This window comes from Scyliorhinus torazame, chromosome 7, assembly GCF_047496885.1.
Source record: "Scyliorhinus torazame isolate Kashiwa2021f chromosome 7, sScyTor2.1, whole genome shotgun sequence".
NCBI classification, from domain to species: Eukaryota; Metazoa; Chordata; class Chondrichthyes; order Carcharhiniformes; family Scyliorhinidae; genus Scyliorhinus; species Scyliorhinus torazame.
Window position 1 is genome coordinate 81016877 of NC_092713.1, and position 18989 is coordinate 81035865.

General features: G+C 44.3%; 1 protein-coding gene across 20 annotated transcripts in view; it reads right to left on the reverse strand.

Annotated features, from left to right (window-relative positions):
• Nucleotides 1-18989, reverse strand: part of nfia (nuclear factor I/A) — a 1116080-nt gene that overhangs the window by 111751 nt on the left and 985340 nt on the right. For 11 of the 20 annotated variants that reach the window (XM_072510961.1, XM_072510968.1, XM_072510960.1 and 8 more), the window contains one exon: nucleotides 5230-5379. The exons of the other annotated variants lie outside the window; for them this stretch is intronic. In XM_072510961.1, coding sequence (XP_072367062.1) covers nucleotides 5230-5379 — 150 coding nt within the window. The remainder of the gene's footprint in view (nucleotides 1-5229; nucleotides 5380-18989) is intronic. 20 annotated transcript variants of the gene reach the window in all.

An 18989-nucleotide genomic window follows, 5' to 3' on the forward strand; every position in this document is an offset into this window, starting at 1 on the left:
AACCTGCACGTCTTTTGACTGTGGGAGGAAACCGGAGCACCCGGAGGAAACCCACGCACACACGGGGAGAATGTGCAGACTCCTCATAGACAGTGACCCAGCAGGGAATCGAACCTGGGATCCTGGCGCTGTGAAGCCACAGTGCTATCCACTTGTGCTACCGTGCTGCCCACAAGCAGGGCTTGTTTGTTTCATTTTTGTTTTAACCTGCGAGTCGATGTTTTGGGTTGTATATTGGTGGGGCTGTTTTGTTGCTTTCCTTTTTTTTGTTTGTATGGTGAAAATGATGAAACAATGGCGAATATAAAGATTTTAAAAACCAGAAGGGTTCTCTGAGACATCAGCCCAGTTCTATAAAAGGCTATTAAGTCCCTCAAGCCCTCAACCGCCCCCACCTCCACCCACCCCTCAATGCTCCCTTATTACCCTCATGTCACCTCCACAGCCACTCACCAGTATCCACTATGCACAGACCTCAGGAGCCAGGTAGAGATGAAAAGAATACATTTCTAACAATCTAATAGAGTTTTCACTTATACACAATTGATATGCGATTGTAAGATTTTGAGAGTTCGACTAATTTTTAGAATCTGTAATATCTATGAATTTTATTCTGTAACCACGGATTAAAATTAAGTGGTTCCGTTTTGACTTATTGTTGCACAATTAACAGTCAAGATAGTTAAGGGAACAGGAAGAACAGATGTTTGTGAAGAAACCAGCTTGTTTTATTGTTTTATGATGGAGCTCATTTGAGTTGAGTTGAAGCTTTCTTAATGGTCAAATTAAGACTGGGTGTTTGTTTTTGAATTAGTTTGAAGAAATGGCTAAAACAGTGTGAACTAAGGATGACTCTACCTTATGTTAAACAAACTATGAATTACTTTAATGGATCTGTACCATAGAGATGTTATTATGTTATATTATGATTAGAAGTGGTCTTAATTGTTGGTTTTAATAGCTTAAGTGTGAGCTTGAGTTAAGATACATCGACAAGAGAATGTGGCTATGGTTTCTCTGAATCTGGAAGGAAATGTGCATTTGTTTGTGATGGAACATAAACTTTTGGGGTTTACAATCCATAAACAGGGGTAGTTGCAAAGGTGGGAGAATATGAGATGGATTGCATCCTACAGCCAATAAGAGATGTGAATTTGGACCATCTTCAACAAAGAAAGGAATGGGAGACTGAGAGACAAAAGTTGAGAAATCTTAATTTTTTTTTTTTTCAGTGCCTCCCCATCTTTATCCCAAGGGTCTTTTTTAAATGGCTAAACAAGATGATTTCAGGCTGTGTGTGGGCGGGTAAAACCCCGCGAGTGAAGAAAGTGTTGCTGGAGTGTAGTCGAGAGGAGGGTGGGTTGGCACTGCCGAACTTTAGCAACTATTACTGGTTTGTACTGGGAAGGCTGGATGGGGGTTTTGGAGATGGCAGAGAGCAGGGACTGAGAGGATAGGGGAAACTGTTCAGAGATGGGAGCTTCCCTTGTTTGAAGGATTTAGAGGAGAAGTTTGAACAGCCAGCAGGAAATGGATTCAGTATCTGCAGGTACGGGATTTTTTACGAAGGCAGGTTTCGACCTTTCCGCTCCCACCGCCATGGGGGATACAGGTCAGGGTAGTTTCCAGAATGGGGTGGGAGAGGGGAAGGTATTGGATATCTACAATGAGCTTATGGAGTCAAAGGAAACTCAGATAGAGGGGGGCTAAAGGACAAGTGGGAAAATGAGCTAGGGGGAGAGATAGAGGCAGGGCTGTGGGCGGATGCTTTGAGCAGAGTTAACACATCCTCATCACGTGCCAGGCTCAGCCTGATACAATTCAAGGTGGTACACCGGGCACACATGACGGTGGCCCGGATGAGCAAATTCTTTGGGGTAGAGGACAGGTGTGCGAGGTGTACGGGGGGACCAGCAAATCATGTCCATATGTTTTGGGCATGCCCGAAGCTTCGGGGATTCTGGCAGGGTTTTGCAGATGTTATGTCCACGGTATTAAAAACACGGGTGGTGCCGAGTCCAGAGGTGGCGATTTTTGGAGTGTCAGAGGATCCGGGAATCCAGGGGGCAAGGGAGACTGACGTGTTGGCCTTTGCCTCCCTGGTAGCCAGAGATAGATATTGCTAGCGTGGAGGGACTTGAAGCCCCCAAAATCAGAGACCTGGGTTAGCAACATGGCTGGGTTTCTCAGACTTGAGAAAATCAAGTTCGCCCTAAGAGGGTCAACGCTAGGGTTTGTCCGGAGATGGCAGCCGTTTATTGACTTCTTTGGGGAAAATTAACTGTCGGCAGAGGCAATAATTTAAAGAGAGGGTGGTTAGGCTATTTTCTGTTAAGGGTAGCACAGTAGCATAGTGGTTAGCACAGTTGCTTCACAGCTTCAGGGTCCTAGGTTCGATTCCCGGCTTGGGTCACTGTCTGTGTGGAGTCTGCACGTTCTCCCCGTGTGTGCGTGGGTTTCCTCCGGGTGCTCCGGTTTCCTCCCACAGTTCAAAAATGTGCGGGTCAGGTGGATTGACCATTCTAAATTTCCCTTAGTGTCCAAAAAATGGTTAGACTGGGTTATGGGGATAAAGGGGATGGGATGGAGGCGTGGGGCTTGGGTGGGGTGCTCTTTCCAAGGGCCGGTGCAGACTCGATGGACTGAATGGCCTCCTTCTGCACTGTAAATTCTCATTGCCACAGTGTTATCATGATTTCTGGGATATGATTCTGGGATATGACACAATCAACATCAATTCAAAGACAAAGGGGCGAGTCATCGCCTATGCCAGTGTTTCTCAAACTTTTTTGCCTAGGACCCATTTTAACCCGACCGGCCATCCTTCGGGACCCACACTGGCTGATCTTTGCGACTCACGCCAACTGATCTTTGTGACCCATGCCAGCTGATCTTCGCGACCCAACATTTTCACTTACCTTTAATGTGGCAAGTGAGCCTGCTTGGTCTCCATGATCTCACTTGCTTTGTTATTTAATGTTATGTTTCGGATAATGACTTCAACTGATCATTTAAGATCTGTATCCATTGAAAAAAATCAAGAGGTTTATCCTTGAACTCGCCATGTTTAGTCTTCAAATATCCTTGACATTTTGAGGGTTTTAAACTTTCATTTGCCAGTGCTTTCCTGCATATAACACACATGAACTTTGAATCCTGATTTGCAGTGGCACAATTAATAACCCGTACCTTAAGTAATCTTCTTTATGCTGCTTTGTTCCTGTTTACAGCTTCTTCTTCATGGCTTGTTCACCAGAGGCCCTGGAGATCACACCAGCATTGCTGGCAGCTGACACATGGACAAATCTCTTTTGCGCCCAGAATGCGTGACGTCAGTATAGGGGGAACGTGACCTGTTCTATGCCGCTGCTTCCGGGGGGAGGACTCCATCGTTTGCTTACGAAAACAGCGCGCTGTCAGGAGGAGGTGCTCCACTCCACTGGGCTTTGGGCCTGCCCGCACACGCGCAGTATGGCCGGCATTCTCAAAAGGCCGTCGCAGCTGGCATTTTTAAAAGCCGAGAGTGGCAGTTGGGCGTTCGTCCCGTGATCGGGAATGTTGCGACTGATCGTGCCGCGACCCTCCTAAAACCTGCCTGCGACCCACCCACGGGTCGCGACCCTGAGTTTGAAAAGCCCAGGCCGAAGCTGACAACATCAAGAGTCCTGGTATTTTGAGACATGAAACTTCTTTGTTGCCTTCACTGCTTCTTGTCAAGTATTTGTAAAATCTTGCTTCATAAAATCCACTCAATTCATAAATACTAATTATTTGTACCTTGTAGATGAAGCACAACTGAGGACCTTAGCGTTAGAGATTAAAAATTCATATCTTAAGAGTTTGTTTTAATTAGAAGGGTTTCATACCTCAAAACCCTTAACCTTACAGAATGTAAAGACAGAGAGAGAATACTTCCCACGTAGCTTAATGAATCATGCAGACCAGAAAAGTCCCCATTCACTTTTTAAGTCTGTGATGCTCCTTGATCTCAACTGAAGCATCAAATTTTGCACAATAATTAGCCTCAATATACGTGTGCTGGGGTAGAACAACCTCTGCTGATCGCTATTCAAAGACTAAAGCGTGTGCACCTGTGAATAAACATTGGGAAGGATTAGGCTAGGCTGCTGTGCACCCCACAGTTGCATAGGAACATTAGTAGGCCATTCAGCCCTTACGCCTGCTCACCGTTCATTTATATCATTACTGATCCATAATAGCTTGATACCATACCAAACAAAATTTATTGGTCTTAAAATTTTCAATTGACCAAGCATTAATGATCTTTTACAGAAAATTCTAAATTTCCATTATGCTTTGTGTGAAAAATGTGGACACCTAATTTTATTCTGCCTATTTGTTCTGGATTCCTCACCAGAGGAAATAGTTATCTGCATATATCCTATTCGACATTTTTATTTATTTTAATGATTAATTAAATCACTCCTCAACCATCTAACTTAAGGGAAAATAAACCAAGCGTATGCCTCACAAGTCCCGAAAGACGTGCTGTTAGGTGAATTGGACATTCTGAATTCTCCCTCTGTGTACCAGAACAGGCGCCATAGTGTGGTGACTAGGGGATTTTCACAGTAACTTCATTGCAGTGTTAATGTAAGCCTTCTTGTGACATCAATAAAGATTATTATTATTGATATTGGGGCAACATATAAAAAGCTACGGTGAGGTAAAAGAGAGCAGCTCATGTCTATGGATCGGTACCCCAGCAACAACATCCACAGCAGATGAGGTGATAAAATGGCAGAAACATGGAAAATAAATTTTTTTAAATAGAATTTGGAATACATTCTGAAGAACAGAGAAGTACAACAGCTTTCTTTCTGAAGAAACTGCTCAATTGCCACATGTGTAATATCTGCCTCGGGGGGAGTACTCATGAACAAAGCATGGTGCTATTATTTGTTCGGATTCAAATCTTAGGAACTCCATGAAGATAGAAATTTGAGTTCAGGTTCAGACTTCCTGCAAATGGTCTGTGGGGAAAAAAATCTGCTACAGTCTGTCAAATAGACCACATGAGACAACCATGAAAATGGATACTGAGCGTGGGAAGCCCCAGACTCCCAGGAAAATTAACAGATCAGATACAGAGCTTCAGTAGTACTCATGGCCACGTACCAACATGGACAGATGAAATCTGTCAATATTAAGTGTAAAACTGTGATAAAAACGGTCTTCCACACAAACCCTTTCCAAATCTACACTGACCATTGGGGTGGTGCGGTGGCATTGTGGTTAGCACTGCTGTCTCACAGCGCCAGAGACCCAGGTTCAATTCCGGCCTTGGATGACAGCCTTTGGAGTTTGCACATTCTTCCCGTGTCTGCATGGGTTTCCTCCAGATGTGTGGGTTTCCTCCTACAGTCCAAAGATGTGCAGATTAGTTGGATTGGCGATACTAAATTGCCCCATAGTGTCCAAAGGGTTACAGTAAGAAGTCTTACAACACCAGGTTAAAGTCCAACAGGTTTGTTTTGAATCACTAGCTTCTTGGAGTGCAAGACTGATTGGAAGAGTCCCATCCCTTCTGTGCGAGGAGATGGTGCCGTCACACCTATGAGGAGATGGTGCTGTCACACCTATACAAAGAGGCCAACTCAGCAAGGGTGGCTTCCCCAGTGGAGACCTTGGTCATAGAGTTTTTACAGGATGGAAAGCGGCCCTTTGGCCCATTGTGGTATAGGTGCACTTATGGTGGTCCATGGCTCAGTTCATGACCTCCATGCTGCAGGGCTTCAACTGCATAGGGGAGGCACTGTTAGGAATCTACACTGAATGCGAGTGTCTATGCCAGAGGACGTTTGGATCTCACTCCAGCTGCTCCTCTATTCCATGGAGGAGAACAGGAGCACCAAAGGCAAAAGGATTGGCAGGAGCGCAGCCCTGATCCCTCCACCCAGGGGACTCTGGGAGTGTCAGGCCATCTGACATTCCCCTCCCTGTGAGCTAAAAACACCTCCAGCTCAGCACACAAGGAGGGTAACATTGCAACATCCATTCTGCCCGAAGGAAGGACCGCACTCACCAGGGGACACCTGCCTTGGTCCTCTGAGGCAACAGGGCGTGGAAGTGTAGAGACGCTGCCCAGCACATATGTAAGGTGGAAAAAAACTCCAGGACCCCTGACCTCAGAGGGAGCAGGAGTAGCTGAGATTTGTCATCTCATCCACATGATAAGCTTGTCTCTGGCATGAACTGCATCTAGAACAGTCTAATCGCCTGCTCGACCAACATGTGCATATGCATGAGCCTCGTTGTAGCATCTTGAATGGGTATCCCTGTACCTGAGGAGCCACACTCCAGCCGCTGCTCTCACTCTAAAATGTTGGGAACGGCAAGCGCCCTAAGATGTAACTGTTATGCTCCCGGGAAATGGGCTCACTTGCATTATGCGCATCTTCGGGTCACAAACGATCTGGACATTGAGGGAATAGAACCCTTGCGGTTCATGAATAGTGCCGCATGACGCCATGGTGGCCATAGGGCCAAGTGGGTACAGTCTATCACATCCTGAACCTGGGGCATGCCTGCTAAGCTGGCAAAGCTCATGGCCCTAGTATCCTGACTTTCTTGGCCCCAATCCAAGTTTATACACATGTGAGCCCTCACATAAAGGGCATTTTACCTCCCTCATGCATTTGTGTGCGACTGATTGGGAAATTCCAGACAGGTCACTCGTGCCTACCTCAAAAGAGCCACCTGCATAAAAGTTCAGAGTGGCAGTAACTTTAAGGGTCATGGGCAGTGAGTGTCCTCCCATTCCATGTGGTGTCAGCTCTTGCAGGACCTGGAAAAGGTCATCTATTGCCCGCAGGACAGACTTCTCCGGCACTGAAGTTCTGACATCATAGAATTTACAGTGCAGGAGGCCATTCGGCCCATTGAGTCTGCACCGGCTCTGGAAAGAGCACCCTACCCAAGGTCAACACCTCAACATAACCCAGTAACCCCACCCAACACTAAGGGCAATTTTGGACACTAAGGGCAATTTATCATGGCCAATCCACCTAACCTGCACATCTTTGGACTGTGGGAGGAAACCGTAGGAAACCCACGCACACACGGGATGTGCAGACTCCGCACAGACAGTGACCCAAGCTGGAATCGAACCTGTGACCTTGGAGCTGTGAAGCAATTGTGCTATCCACAATGCTACCGTGCTGCCTGGTATTATGCCGATGTCGGAAGACCCTTTGCTGGTACAACCATCTGTCGTGTTGCTCTCGGAACAGCTATGGGCCCAGCCTTCCCCTTCTCTGCAAGGCGCTGGTCCTGGCCACGGGCAGCGGCCTGTCGATGTTCCTGCTGCTGATTGATTGATATGAATAGAATAGCCGATTCAATTATCCCCATGATTCTCCCGGATCATGCATTGAAAAGAAGAGAACACCAAAGTGAGCCTCATGGATTGCTGACAGAGCCCTGACCCTCAGCCCTCCATGTATTTCCCCCTTATTGAGTGCCTCTCCACTAAGCCTCATACTGTCCCCTCTCACACTGCCATTCCTCACAATTGTCCCTTTGTCCCTCTCAACTTCACCTGGATGAGGAGCATAGACCCTCGAGAGTCTCATTGGCATCTTTCTCCTGAGCATTTCCCAAACCCGCCCCCTCCAATCCTGATGTTAGGTTAAAGGGCAGTTGAGTGAATGCATGGGACCAGCAACAGCATCCTCACCGGGAACCTCATAGACAACCCCGTCATGACCTTGAATGGGGTGGATGTTCATAGACATCACCATCATGCCTTGTATAGCAGTACATATCAGTGTCATCTGTGTAATGTTAACACTTGTAAGAGCATTGGAGTTCAATGTGTGCGTTAAATGCTTCTAAAGGCTTAAGAACTTGGCTCAGTGGCACTGATTTTAGCTCTGCAGATATCACTGGCACAATTGACTAGTCAAGGAAGGATGAAGTAGCATTTCAGGAAAATGACTGCCTTGTGGCAGATGAGGCACAGCTAATTTGAGTGAAGTCTGCAATTAGCAGGACAAGCACATCCCTAGAGGGCACCCTCATTCTCCCAGGTCACAATGGATGCAGAGTTGACAAGCCTTCAATCAGCAACTGCTTTCTGCCCAAAGACTAATTCCTGACCGTCAAACTTCTCCGACAAGTGGATTTGAACTTCCATGCAGTTAACACCTTTATCCTCAAAGTACTGCTTGTGTGTGGAGTTCAACTCACACAGTGAAAGGGTCTTTGCGCCTTATGAGGGAGGGATGCACCCCATTCTTGAATCTGCCACTCTGTCCTTACAGCCTAACCTCTCATGGAACCCAACTCAAGTACCTCACATTCGCCCCCAGTACTAACCCTCTGTATTCCCCTCCTCCCATCCACCTTCGAGGTCCCACTATGGTAAGGCATTCCCTCAGTGGCGATTTAGGCACAAATCCAGCCTGCATACCAGCCTTCAGACCTCCTTAAAGCAAGGGGTGTCCTGACAGGAAGGGAAGATAACATCTGTAAGTGATGCCTCCCCCAAGATTGGGAGACTGAACCCCATCCCCGGCCCCGAGTTGAATATATCTGTGTGTCCCCCATCCTCTCCGATGTACCCTGAGCATTTAGCATTCTGGAGGGTGATGGCTGACTGAGAGCTCAGCTCCGAAATCTCTCTCTTAGGTGAGGCCGCTAGGTTCACGTTTATAGAAACCTGTTGTAAATGGTGCTGGTTTGTTGTCATGCAGGGAGCTGCTGAATATTTAGTGAGGGGAGAAGTTATGCAGTGAGGGCTGGCTCATGACATGCTAATGTATCAAAATGACGTTCCTGGGCTCCTGCGGTGTTACTCCACCGTCAAGGGGGGTTGAAAATCGGTAATCGTGATCTTGCCGAGAGAATCGCGTTTTCTGATTCTTCACACTACTCTGAACCTCCTCACATGAGTATAGGGATTGCCAAAGTCACATTATTGATAAATGTTTCTGTTTCTGTAGAAGCTAAGAGTCATAGTGCATGATCCATCTGCTGCGTTGCGCTCTCGCTTGAGCTAGGTGCGGCTGGTGAATGCTGGGTGATCCCTCGTGCGAGCTTCCTGGAAGACTTCATGCCTCGCTGGATTCACCCAAGTCAAAAGAAGCGTCAGAGTCAGAATCCTGCCCACATGGGGCAGGGCCAAATGGTTTTAAAACAGCTTTGGCGAATGTACCCAGGACCCACCAGCATTACGGGACCCACCAGCCTCCCAGTGAGGCCACAGCCGGGCACCGTTCAGTATTGTCCAAACGCGGACCAGGCAGAATGGTACCCAGGAGTTCTCCTGGGCTATCGGAGGTCCTTGGGTGGTCAGGGTCAGTGCAGGGTGGCCCCTGTCCCTCCCCCTGGAATGTGGGCACCTTGGAACTAGCACCCTGGCACTGCCAAGTTGCCCATTTAGCACTGTCAAGCTGGCTGGAGCACTGCCTGGCTGCTAGTGCTAGGGTGCCCAAGTACCAGGGTGGCACTGACAAAGGTCAGGGCCCAAGGGGGGCCATGCAGATGAAACAGGCTGGAGGGGTGGTTTGAAGGGTGGGAATGTGCAGGGCAGGTAAGTAGGGCAAGTAAGAAAGGCAGGTAACCCTAGCGGGGTGTCCTCACTTGGGGGTTATGGGGTAGTGCCCATGTTTCTGCGGGGTGACATTGTCCATGGGTGGGGGTTGAGGGGGACCCACAAGCTCACTTTTAAAATGGCGGCCCGATCTTTGAGTTCAGCTCCCCAGTGCTAAAATAGGGTGCAGAAGAGATTTACCAGAATGTTGCCTGGTATGGAGGGCATTAGTTATGAGGAGCGGTTGAATAAACTCGGTTTGTTCTCACTGGAACGAAGGAGGTTGAGGGGCGACCTGAGAGAGGTATACAAAATTATGAGGGGCATAGACAGAGTGGATAGTCAGAGGCTTTTCCCCGGGGTAGAGGGGTCAATTACTAGGAGGCATAGGTTTAAGGTGAGAGGGGCAAGGTTTAGAGTAGATGTACGAGGCAAGTTTTTTTACACAGAGGGTAGTGGGTGCCTGGAACTCGCTACCGGAGGAGGTGGTGGAAGCAGGGACGATAGTGACATTTAAGGGGCATCTTGACAAATACATGAATAGGATGGGAATAGAGGGATACGGACCCAGGAAGTGTAGAAGATTGTAGTTTAGTCGGGCAGCATGGTCGGCATGGGCTTGGAGGGCCGAAGGGCCTGTTCCTGTGCTGTACATTTCTTTGTTCTTTGTTTTTTGTAATGTAGAACAGCATGAACCCAAAGCAGCCACAATTTAGGAACGGGCTCAAACAATTTAAGAGCCCCAGCCTGGGTCTCAGGAGTCTCTCTCAGATGCCAGCCACCTCATGGGCTTTTACCACAGGTATTACAGTGAATAGGTGCATCAGATTAAGTAGTTGAGTTCGACACCCACCAACTAATCAGATAAGGAAGCACTGTGGCGGCAGGCACTTCTTTCAGAGCCATTTGTTTCATTAGAATTTTCTGAACTTTCACCAAGGTGAGGGATGTCATTGCTGGGCATGAAAGCACTTTCCTATTCAGTCACTCCCAAGTCAATTACTGTACAGCAAGATGTAATGTACAGCTCTTTTTCTACTCGGGTGTCAGCTGTGGTTCAGGACACAGCACCCTTGCCTCTGGGCCAGAAGGTTGGAGGCTCAAGGAAGGCCCACTCCAGGACTTCAGCACAAATATCAAGCCTCAAGTGAGGGAGAGCTGCACTGCTAGAGGTGCCATCTGTCCAATGAGAATTTAAATCAAGAGCGCATCTATCCTTTCAAGTACATGTAAATGATCCCACAACACAAAAATACCAGGGGAGTTATTTTTTGTAGCTGGTCAATATTTATCCATCAATCAACGCCACAGAAAAATATTTTTGGTCATATCACATCGCTGATTGTGGGAGATTGCTGTGTGCAAGTTGCCTGCCACGTTTCTCATACTGCGACAATGATGACTCTCTGAAAGTACTTCATTGGCTGCAAAGCACCTTGGGATATCTGGTCTTTGTACAAATGCAAATCTTTATTTTTCTGTCTTAGTATGCCTCAGCTCTAACTTCACCCTTGTGGCACTATACCAATCCCCCATCCTGTGGTATTTTTGTTTTGAGTAAAATTGTCAACTTAAAGACAGTTTTGTGCTGTTGGCTCATGTCCACTATCTGCTGGTTTGAAGTTACCAAACACCCATTTCACATATGGATCATTACAATCAAGAGGCAGAGCAGACTTTCATCCTCTCAATCTAGGACAAATATGGTATCACAGTGGTTAGCACTGTTGCTTCACAGCACCAGGGTCCCAGGTTCGATTCCCAGCTTGGGTCAGTCTATGCGGAATCTGCACGTACTCCTCATGCCTGCGGGGGTTTCCCCCGGGTGCTCCGGTTTCCTCCCACAAATAATTACCGAAAGACGTGCTTGTTAGGTGAATTGAACATTCTGATTTCTTCCTCAGTGTATCTGAACAGGCGCCGGAGTGTGGCGACTAGGGGATTTTCACAGTAACTTCATTGCAGTGTTAACGTAAGACTATTTGTAACAATAATAAAGATTATTATTATTTAAATCAAGATGCAAGGGGAAGAGGTCATTGTCTACCCCACTGTATGAGTACAATTGTCCCATGTCTAAACTTTATTAGAATCTTCCATTTCAGACTCACTTTCTGACGTGACAACAATTGTCTTTTTTAAAATAAATTTAGAGTACCCAATTCATGTTTTTCTAATTAAGGGGCAATTTTGCATGGCTAATCCACCTAGCCTGCACATCTTTGGGTTGTGGGGGCTAAACCCACGCAAACACGGCGAGAATGTGCAAACTCCACACGCACAGTGACCCAGAGCCAGGATCAAAACCGGGACCTCGGCGCCATGAAGCAGCAGTGCTAACCACTGCACCACCATGCTGCCCCTGACGTGACATCGATCATGCATTGTGCACACTTCCATTTATAAAGTGGGTTAAATGATATGCATGTCCTCTAACTGGGATGATAATGTCACTTGTAATAGATTTTACACCAGCTCACAAATAACCCCAGGGTCCTCTGTTCTGTTGCCTTTTCAGTTTTTTTTGATATTCTGAATTCTCAAAAAAAGCTAGGTGTGGCCAAAGTAGACAACGTTTTCAGAAATTTTCTCAAGAGAGAAGGAAGGAGTTAAAATATATGACTGGAATCCCAAAGAAATACCCGAAGGAACAATGTACCAGACACATTGTTGCAGCCGCATTTGCTGCATCTTCGAGCTGTCTTGCCAGATGGCAGTAGCAGAAAGGGCAGAGGATTGCTGATGCAGCACTTCAGGCCCCTCTTTTTCATCTTTAAAGCAGTAAGATGATACTACATAAACAACGTAAAAGCTATAATTTTGGGCTACAGTAATTCACTTAACATTTGGATGATTTATGGGGCTGTCACTGCAGTGTCTTGAAGCCTGTAACTCACAAGGTTACACAGTGCATGTTTCATTCACTCAGTCGTTATTTGTTGTAGGAGTGCTGTTTTCAGACTTTTTGGGGAAGGGGAAAGTGGAACACTCTAATAAATGTCAGAAAATCTACAGCAAACGTCAACTGTGTCAAGACTCTTGTACAGTACATTTTAAAGTAACTATTCTGGAAAGCAGTACATTTTTATGTATATATTCTGGAATGACAGCGAGATTATTTTCTTTCAATTAAACTTATCTGTGCCTTAGGACTTTTACCAGGCCTTTCCAACTTAAAGATTTTACTTTTCACTTTTTTCATTAAAAAAATGTGATATGCATGTGTAAAGTGTTATGGCAGACCCCTTTTTGTAGGTTAGAAAAAAGAACCAACTGTTATCAAGAATTTCATTGCACTGAAGGCTGAGTGTTTGTTAATTTAAAACATTCCAATTTTCAGAGCTTGCCAGCAACAGAACTTCTGACCTGCATATTCCAACAACTCGCACAAACCCCTCAGACAGTCATGCTCAGTTTCACAATTGCTAGCAATCTAGCTGAGAGATGTATAGAAATTATGAGAGGAATCTAGTTCTTGTGAAATTTCTTCTTCCTTTCCTTATCCATAAACCTCATAAAGAGTAGGCAGTTTGCTGTGATGCATTAAAAGAAAATATCTTTTCATCTGGATTTCTGTTGTCATTAAATGCTGTCGAGGCAAGTCAAGGTAGATATAAATAACTTTCCCTAAATATTATTATTCTGTGCTTTGCTATGGGTTTCTTTGTAAGAAATCTCTATTCTTAACCATGTTGCAGTGTAACAATTCTGCCTTGTGAACTGGGTAATGAAAAAATAATGGTAGGATGCATCTTAAAGCAATCAATCCTCTAGTTTACACAATACCATTCATTATATCAAAACATTTTTTTCAGAAAGCTTATTCTAAATGACACAATGTACATTTTGTAATCTTATGGCCAACGGCTGGGTATGCTCATGGTCTCAGCTTTATTGTTAGAACCAGTATCACACCACTGCTAATTATGGAGCAGTGCAGGCAATTGTAATGGGGACACACAGTCTACATAAATTGCTTTCAAATTCAGTGATAAAGAATTTTAACACTGGAACACCAGAATGATGCCTGGGCTAAATGGTTCAATTATTAAAACAGGTTACATAGACAAGGTTTGACTGCCTTTGAGTATAAAAGATTAAGGGGTTCTTTAATTGAAGTGTTCAAGAAGGTTAACGGATTTGATGGGGTAACGGAGAGAAACTACTTCTGTTTGGGCAGTCAAGAACAAGGAGGCAAAATATTAAAATCAGAATGAGGGTAAAACCAGGAAGCACTTATTCACACAAAGTATAGCAGAAGTTTGGAATTCTCTTTCCCAAAAAAGCTGAGGCTTTACCATCAGTGATGGTAATACAGCGAATATCAAGGAGAGTTGATTAGACCCTGTCTCTTGTTGGAGATGGTTATTGTGTGGCACCCATTTTACTTGTCATTTCTCAGCACATGTCTGAATGTTGACAGGTCGATCTGCATGCAGGCATGGACTTCTTCATTATGTGAGGAACACACTGAGCATTCCCACTTCTGACCTTATGAAGGGGAGGAGATCATTAATGAAACAGTTGAAGATTATTGGGCCCAGGGCATAATGTTGAGGAACTTCTGCAGTGGTTTCCTGAGGCTGAGATGATTGACCTCCAACAACCACAACCATTTTCCTTTGTGTTAGGTGGTTAGGTTTCCCCTGATTCCCATTGACTTCAATTTTACTTGGGCTTCCTGATGCCACACTATGCCAAATACTGCCTTGATATCAAGTACACTCACTCTTATCTTACATCTGGAATTGGCCTCTTTGGCCCATTGGACCAAGGCTAAAATCTGATCAATTCTGGCAGGGCCTAAACTCAGCACAGATGAGCAGGGTATTGCTGAGTTCTTCTTAGGCAGCCCCTCAGAGTCAAGGTTGACTTGCTTTGTTAGGACAACAAAGGTTGTTTCAACTGATTGATATTTATATTGGTAAACATTAGAAATAAGGTATAGGTTTAAGTAGTTTTAATTTAATGTTTCTATGCCTGGAAGCGTAAAACATATAATGAGATTCATGCTGGACATGCTAGATGCTTGGATATGTGGGGGTTGGTTAAGTTCCAACTGTGTTTCTATTGTGCTTAGAGAGGGCTACAGCATGAAGAATAAATAAAAGTCAAAAGCATGTGGGTGTTGCTTAGCAACTGGGGCCTTGCAGGATAGATAAGCTTTTAAGTTTTAGTCTAGTTAACTTAGTTGGCATTTGAAAAATTAATTTGTGGGGCATGCGTGTCACTGGCTGGGTCAGCATTTATGGCCCATCCCTAACTGTACAGAATATAAGAGGGCATTCAAGAGTCAACTACATTTCTGTGGATCTGGAGCCAGACCAGGTTAAGGATGGCAGATTTCCACCCTATAGGACATTAGTGAACTAGATGGGTTTTTATGACAATCAACAATGGTTTCATGGTCATGATTAGATTTTCAATAATATTGGGGAGATAGATGGTGAGAGAGAAAGCAACTCTTACAGCTCTGCTGGAAGGTTCTGATTCAGAAGGTTAGAGAGGGAACATACCTCTCAGTTTTGCTGGAAGAAAAGTCATACTATAGAATAATGGCTAAGAACTCAGATGCCAGAAATCTAAAGTCCAGCTAGTTAAGGAAACTAGAGAAATGAAGAGAAGTGTCCTAGAAGTCTGGAGTTAAGTGAACAGAGACCAGTTATGGTTCAAAAAAATTCAAGGGAGGGTAAACAAAGTGTTCTGAGTTAAACATAAAATTGTAGTAACCAGATTTAAAATGGGACAGCAGCCTTCAAAGATAAATCAAACATCTGATGCCATTTTAATACAGTCTGGGAATGAAGAGTTAAAGTAATTGCACAGCAGTCAAGACAAATAAATCTTAAAAGGAGTTGATGTAGACTGGATTTGCTGTTAAAAGTGGAGGGACGCTTTGTTTAAAGGTGCCATTTGGGAAAACCTGGTCTGGAATTTTAAATGCAAACAGCTAAGGGAAACCATTATTCTGGGAGAAGATTTTAAAGCACGTTTTTGGGTGTGGAATTTTAGTTCGACTATGTCAGCACAGTGTAAAACTTATTTTCCATCGCGAGATACAGCATATATTATAGCAGCATTGGAATCTCACTTAAAAGCAATTTCTTTAGAATAAAGCTGCCATGTACATACACATGCATCAATTTTTGCGATAAACAGCAATACTGGAATGGTGAAACAGGTGTAGAAAATATTTGTTTGTGTGTGATTTATGAATCTGATTTGCTTCTTGGAAGAATTTAGTATACATGAGAATGTTAGAGTTTGATGAATTTGAATTCATTTAACCCAATGCGCTTTGGTCTCTTTAAGAGGATAGACTCTCCAGTCTCCTGTGCCTTACAACAAGCTAGCAACATGTTTAAGCACAACTCACAATCTAAACAACCCTCCTTTAGAAGTTTTCTGCAGGGATAACAAATTTACCCAGCATGGTGCCACACATACCCATCTCTGGAGGTTAGTGTAATAGAGCTTTTAGTTATGCATTTACCTTGTAATTATTGAGCGATTACAACAAGATGTAACTGTACTATCATACCTCTCCATGAGAATTTCTCAGCAGGAGGGCTTCATGTTAATCTATGATAGTGCTCCTCTAAGGAGCTCTGTCAGAGGTAAATATATAAAGAATATCTGAAGTAGGTCGGTGCAGATGATGATGAATAGCTCATAAGATTGTACATAATGCATTGATCATGGATAGAAAGGGTCCTGAAAACATTAAGATTTGGCTGCAAAAGCATGCAAATGGAAATAAAACTATGCTAGCCACTATTGTTAGTTTTGTTAATGTATAACAAGAATGGATAGTAGAATTTTAAGCGCTTTGTCTCTGCTTAGTAAAACAACAACAACAAAAAACTTTGGGACTGAAGCAAGGCCTTCCCGGTCTTTGAAATTTCATATAAGAACTTTGAGGGCTTATTGATGAAACTTATCATTGATAGGGACTCCCTGCATACGGAACCACTGTTCACATGATGCATCTTTTCTTGTATACTTTCACAAAAGGAGTACAACGCAAGGTTTCTTCTGGTCCTTGATGCCTTTTTTAAATTTCCAGAATAGTCAGCTCACATATAAAGAATATATACTACAAAATTAAATTACTAACCTCCTGGAGAAATAGGGCCAGGGAACATCAACTTTTAAAGGACATGCCTTTGAAAAAAAAAAGGAGGTATCGGAAATGCAATGGTGGTTATTTGCTTTGATTTTCAGAAAAGAAAAATCAGTAAGGTACCACATTGGCGGCTTATGCGAAGATAATGGGATACAGAATTAAGAGGCCACATAAAGAGAGTCATGGTTGGTCGGCAGGAAGCCAACGACAGAAGTGAAAGGAAGTTTATCGGACTGAGAAGCTGCTGTGTTCCGCAGGAGTTCTGTTGGGACCATTCTTATTTACATACATATATAACACACACACATGCACACACAATCTGAACTTAAGACGTGAAAAAAAGTGCTGATATTTCTTGTTTGCACTGCATTGGGTTAAGTGACAGCAAATTATGAGCAAGATCGTTAGAAACTGCAGGCTATCAGGGTGGACTGACAGGTTCAAAAGAGAGAACTTTGAACTGAAACATTCCAGGAGTAATCACAGCAAAAAGAAATAACGTTCAATCAGGTAGAGGAGAAAGGGACACAGGCCTACAAAATATAGCAATGTTAGAAGGTAGGGTCATAAAAAAAACTAATCCTTGATTAGGCATCTGGAAGAGTGTGGAATGGCAATGCAAAGAGATAATGTTGAACTTGTACAGAATATTAGTTGTACCTTCTTGGGGTACTGTATTTGGTTTAATGTATTCCACTACTGAAAGGACATAAAAGTAATGGAAAATGTGAAGGCAAGATTCACTAAAATATTACAGTTGGTCACATTAATGGAGAAATTGGAGAAGTGAGGATATTATTTTTACACCGGCCAGGAGAAGTTTAAAGGGTGATCAGATCAATGTATTCGAATTTGTAAATAGTTTTGAGTATGAATAGTAAAAAATTGTTTCCACTGGCCAGAGAGTTGGTAATAAGGGGACACAAACCTGAGATACAAAAAGAATTAGAAGGGTAAGTTGGAAAAGATTCCTCGTGCAGATAATGGATGAATGGGACTTTTTCTGCCAAACTCCACTGCTAAGGTAAAGCATGCAAACATTCTTAAGAAGGGAATCACAAGGGTTGAAAGGGAGAAATATTAAATAAAGGATATTCAGAGTGAGCAGGAGAGTACACATGTATTACTGTGTTTTACATGAGATATTCTACCATGGTTTAACAACACAAACCACTCCTGTAAGCAGATCTTGCGTGTCTCATAATATGGGACATGCCTTCTTTACCTGCCCAATATTTAGGCATGATGGTGATACTCAGAAATTAAACAAGGCACCCCAGTTATTCAATGCAGACTAGCATGTGCCATGTGAATCTACTCTTCAGTAGGCTGATTTTTAAACAAGGTTTTACGAGATGGGGTGGCTAGGCCAGCATTTATTGCCCATCTGTAATTACCCTTGAAGTGGTGGCGAGCTGCCTTCTTGAATCATAGGTACACCCACTGTGCTGCTAGGGAGGTGAGTCAGGAACACCAGCATCGGGAAGTTCCCCTCCAAATTAATCACCATCCTGACATGGAGGGGAACCTCCAGGTGGTGGTGTTCCCATGTATCTGCTGCCCTTGTCATTCTAGATGGTAGTGGTTGTGGGCTTGGAAGGTGCTGCCTAAGGAGCCTTGGTGAGTTCCTGCAGTGCACCTTGTAGATGGTACAGTCAGTGGTGGAGGGAGTGAATGTTTGTGGAAGGGGTGCCAATCAAGTGGGCTTCTTTGTCCTGATGGCATCGAGCTTCTTGAGTGTTGTTGGAGCTGCATTCATTTAGGCGAGTGGGGAGTCCATCATATTCCTGACTTGTGTCTTGTACATTGTGAATAGGCTTGAATATATACTATCTCAGACTGAGATTCGGGCTACAAATGACAGTTTATTTTAATATAGAAGAAGTAAGTTACCTGTATTGTGTTTTAAAAAGGCATCCTATATTATCATCTGCCAGGGTTGCAATGCAAACATACATTGAACCTTCAAAATAGATGCTGACTTTTGTGATGAAACAGATTCTCCACAACTTCAGCTTCTCATTTGGCCTGAGCTGGGTTTCTTCCACCGCGTCCTCTCCATCACAGAGGTTACCTGGGTAGCACTGTTGCTTCACAACTCCAGAGTCCCAGGTTCGATTCCCGGCTTGGGCCACTGTCTGTGCGGAGTCTGCACGTTCTCCCCACGTCTGCGTGGGTTTCCTCCTGATTATCCAGTTTCCTCCCACAAGTCCCGAAAGACATGCTGTTAGGTGAATTCGACATTCTAAATTCTCCCTCTGTGTACCAGAACAGGCGCCAGAATGTGGCGACTCGGGGCTTTTCACA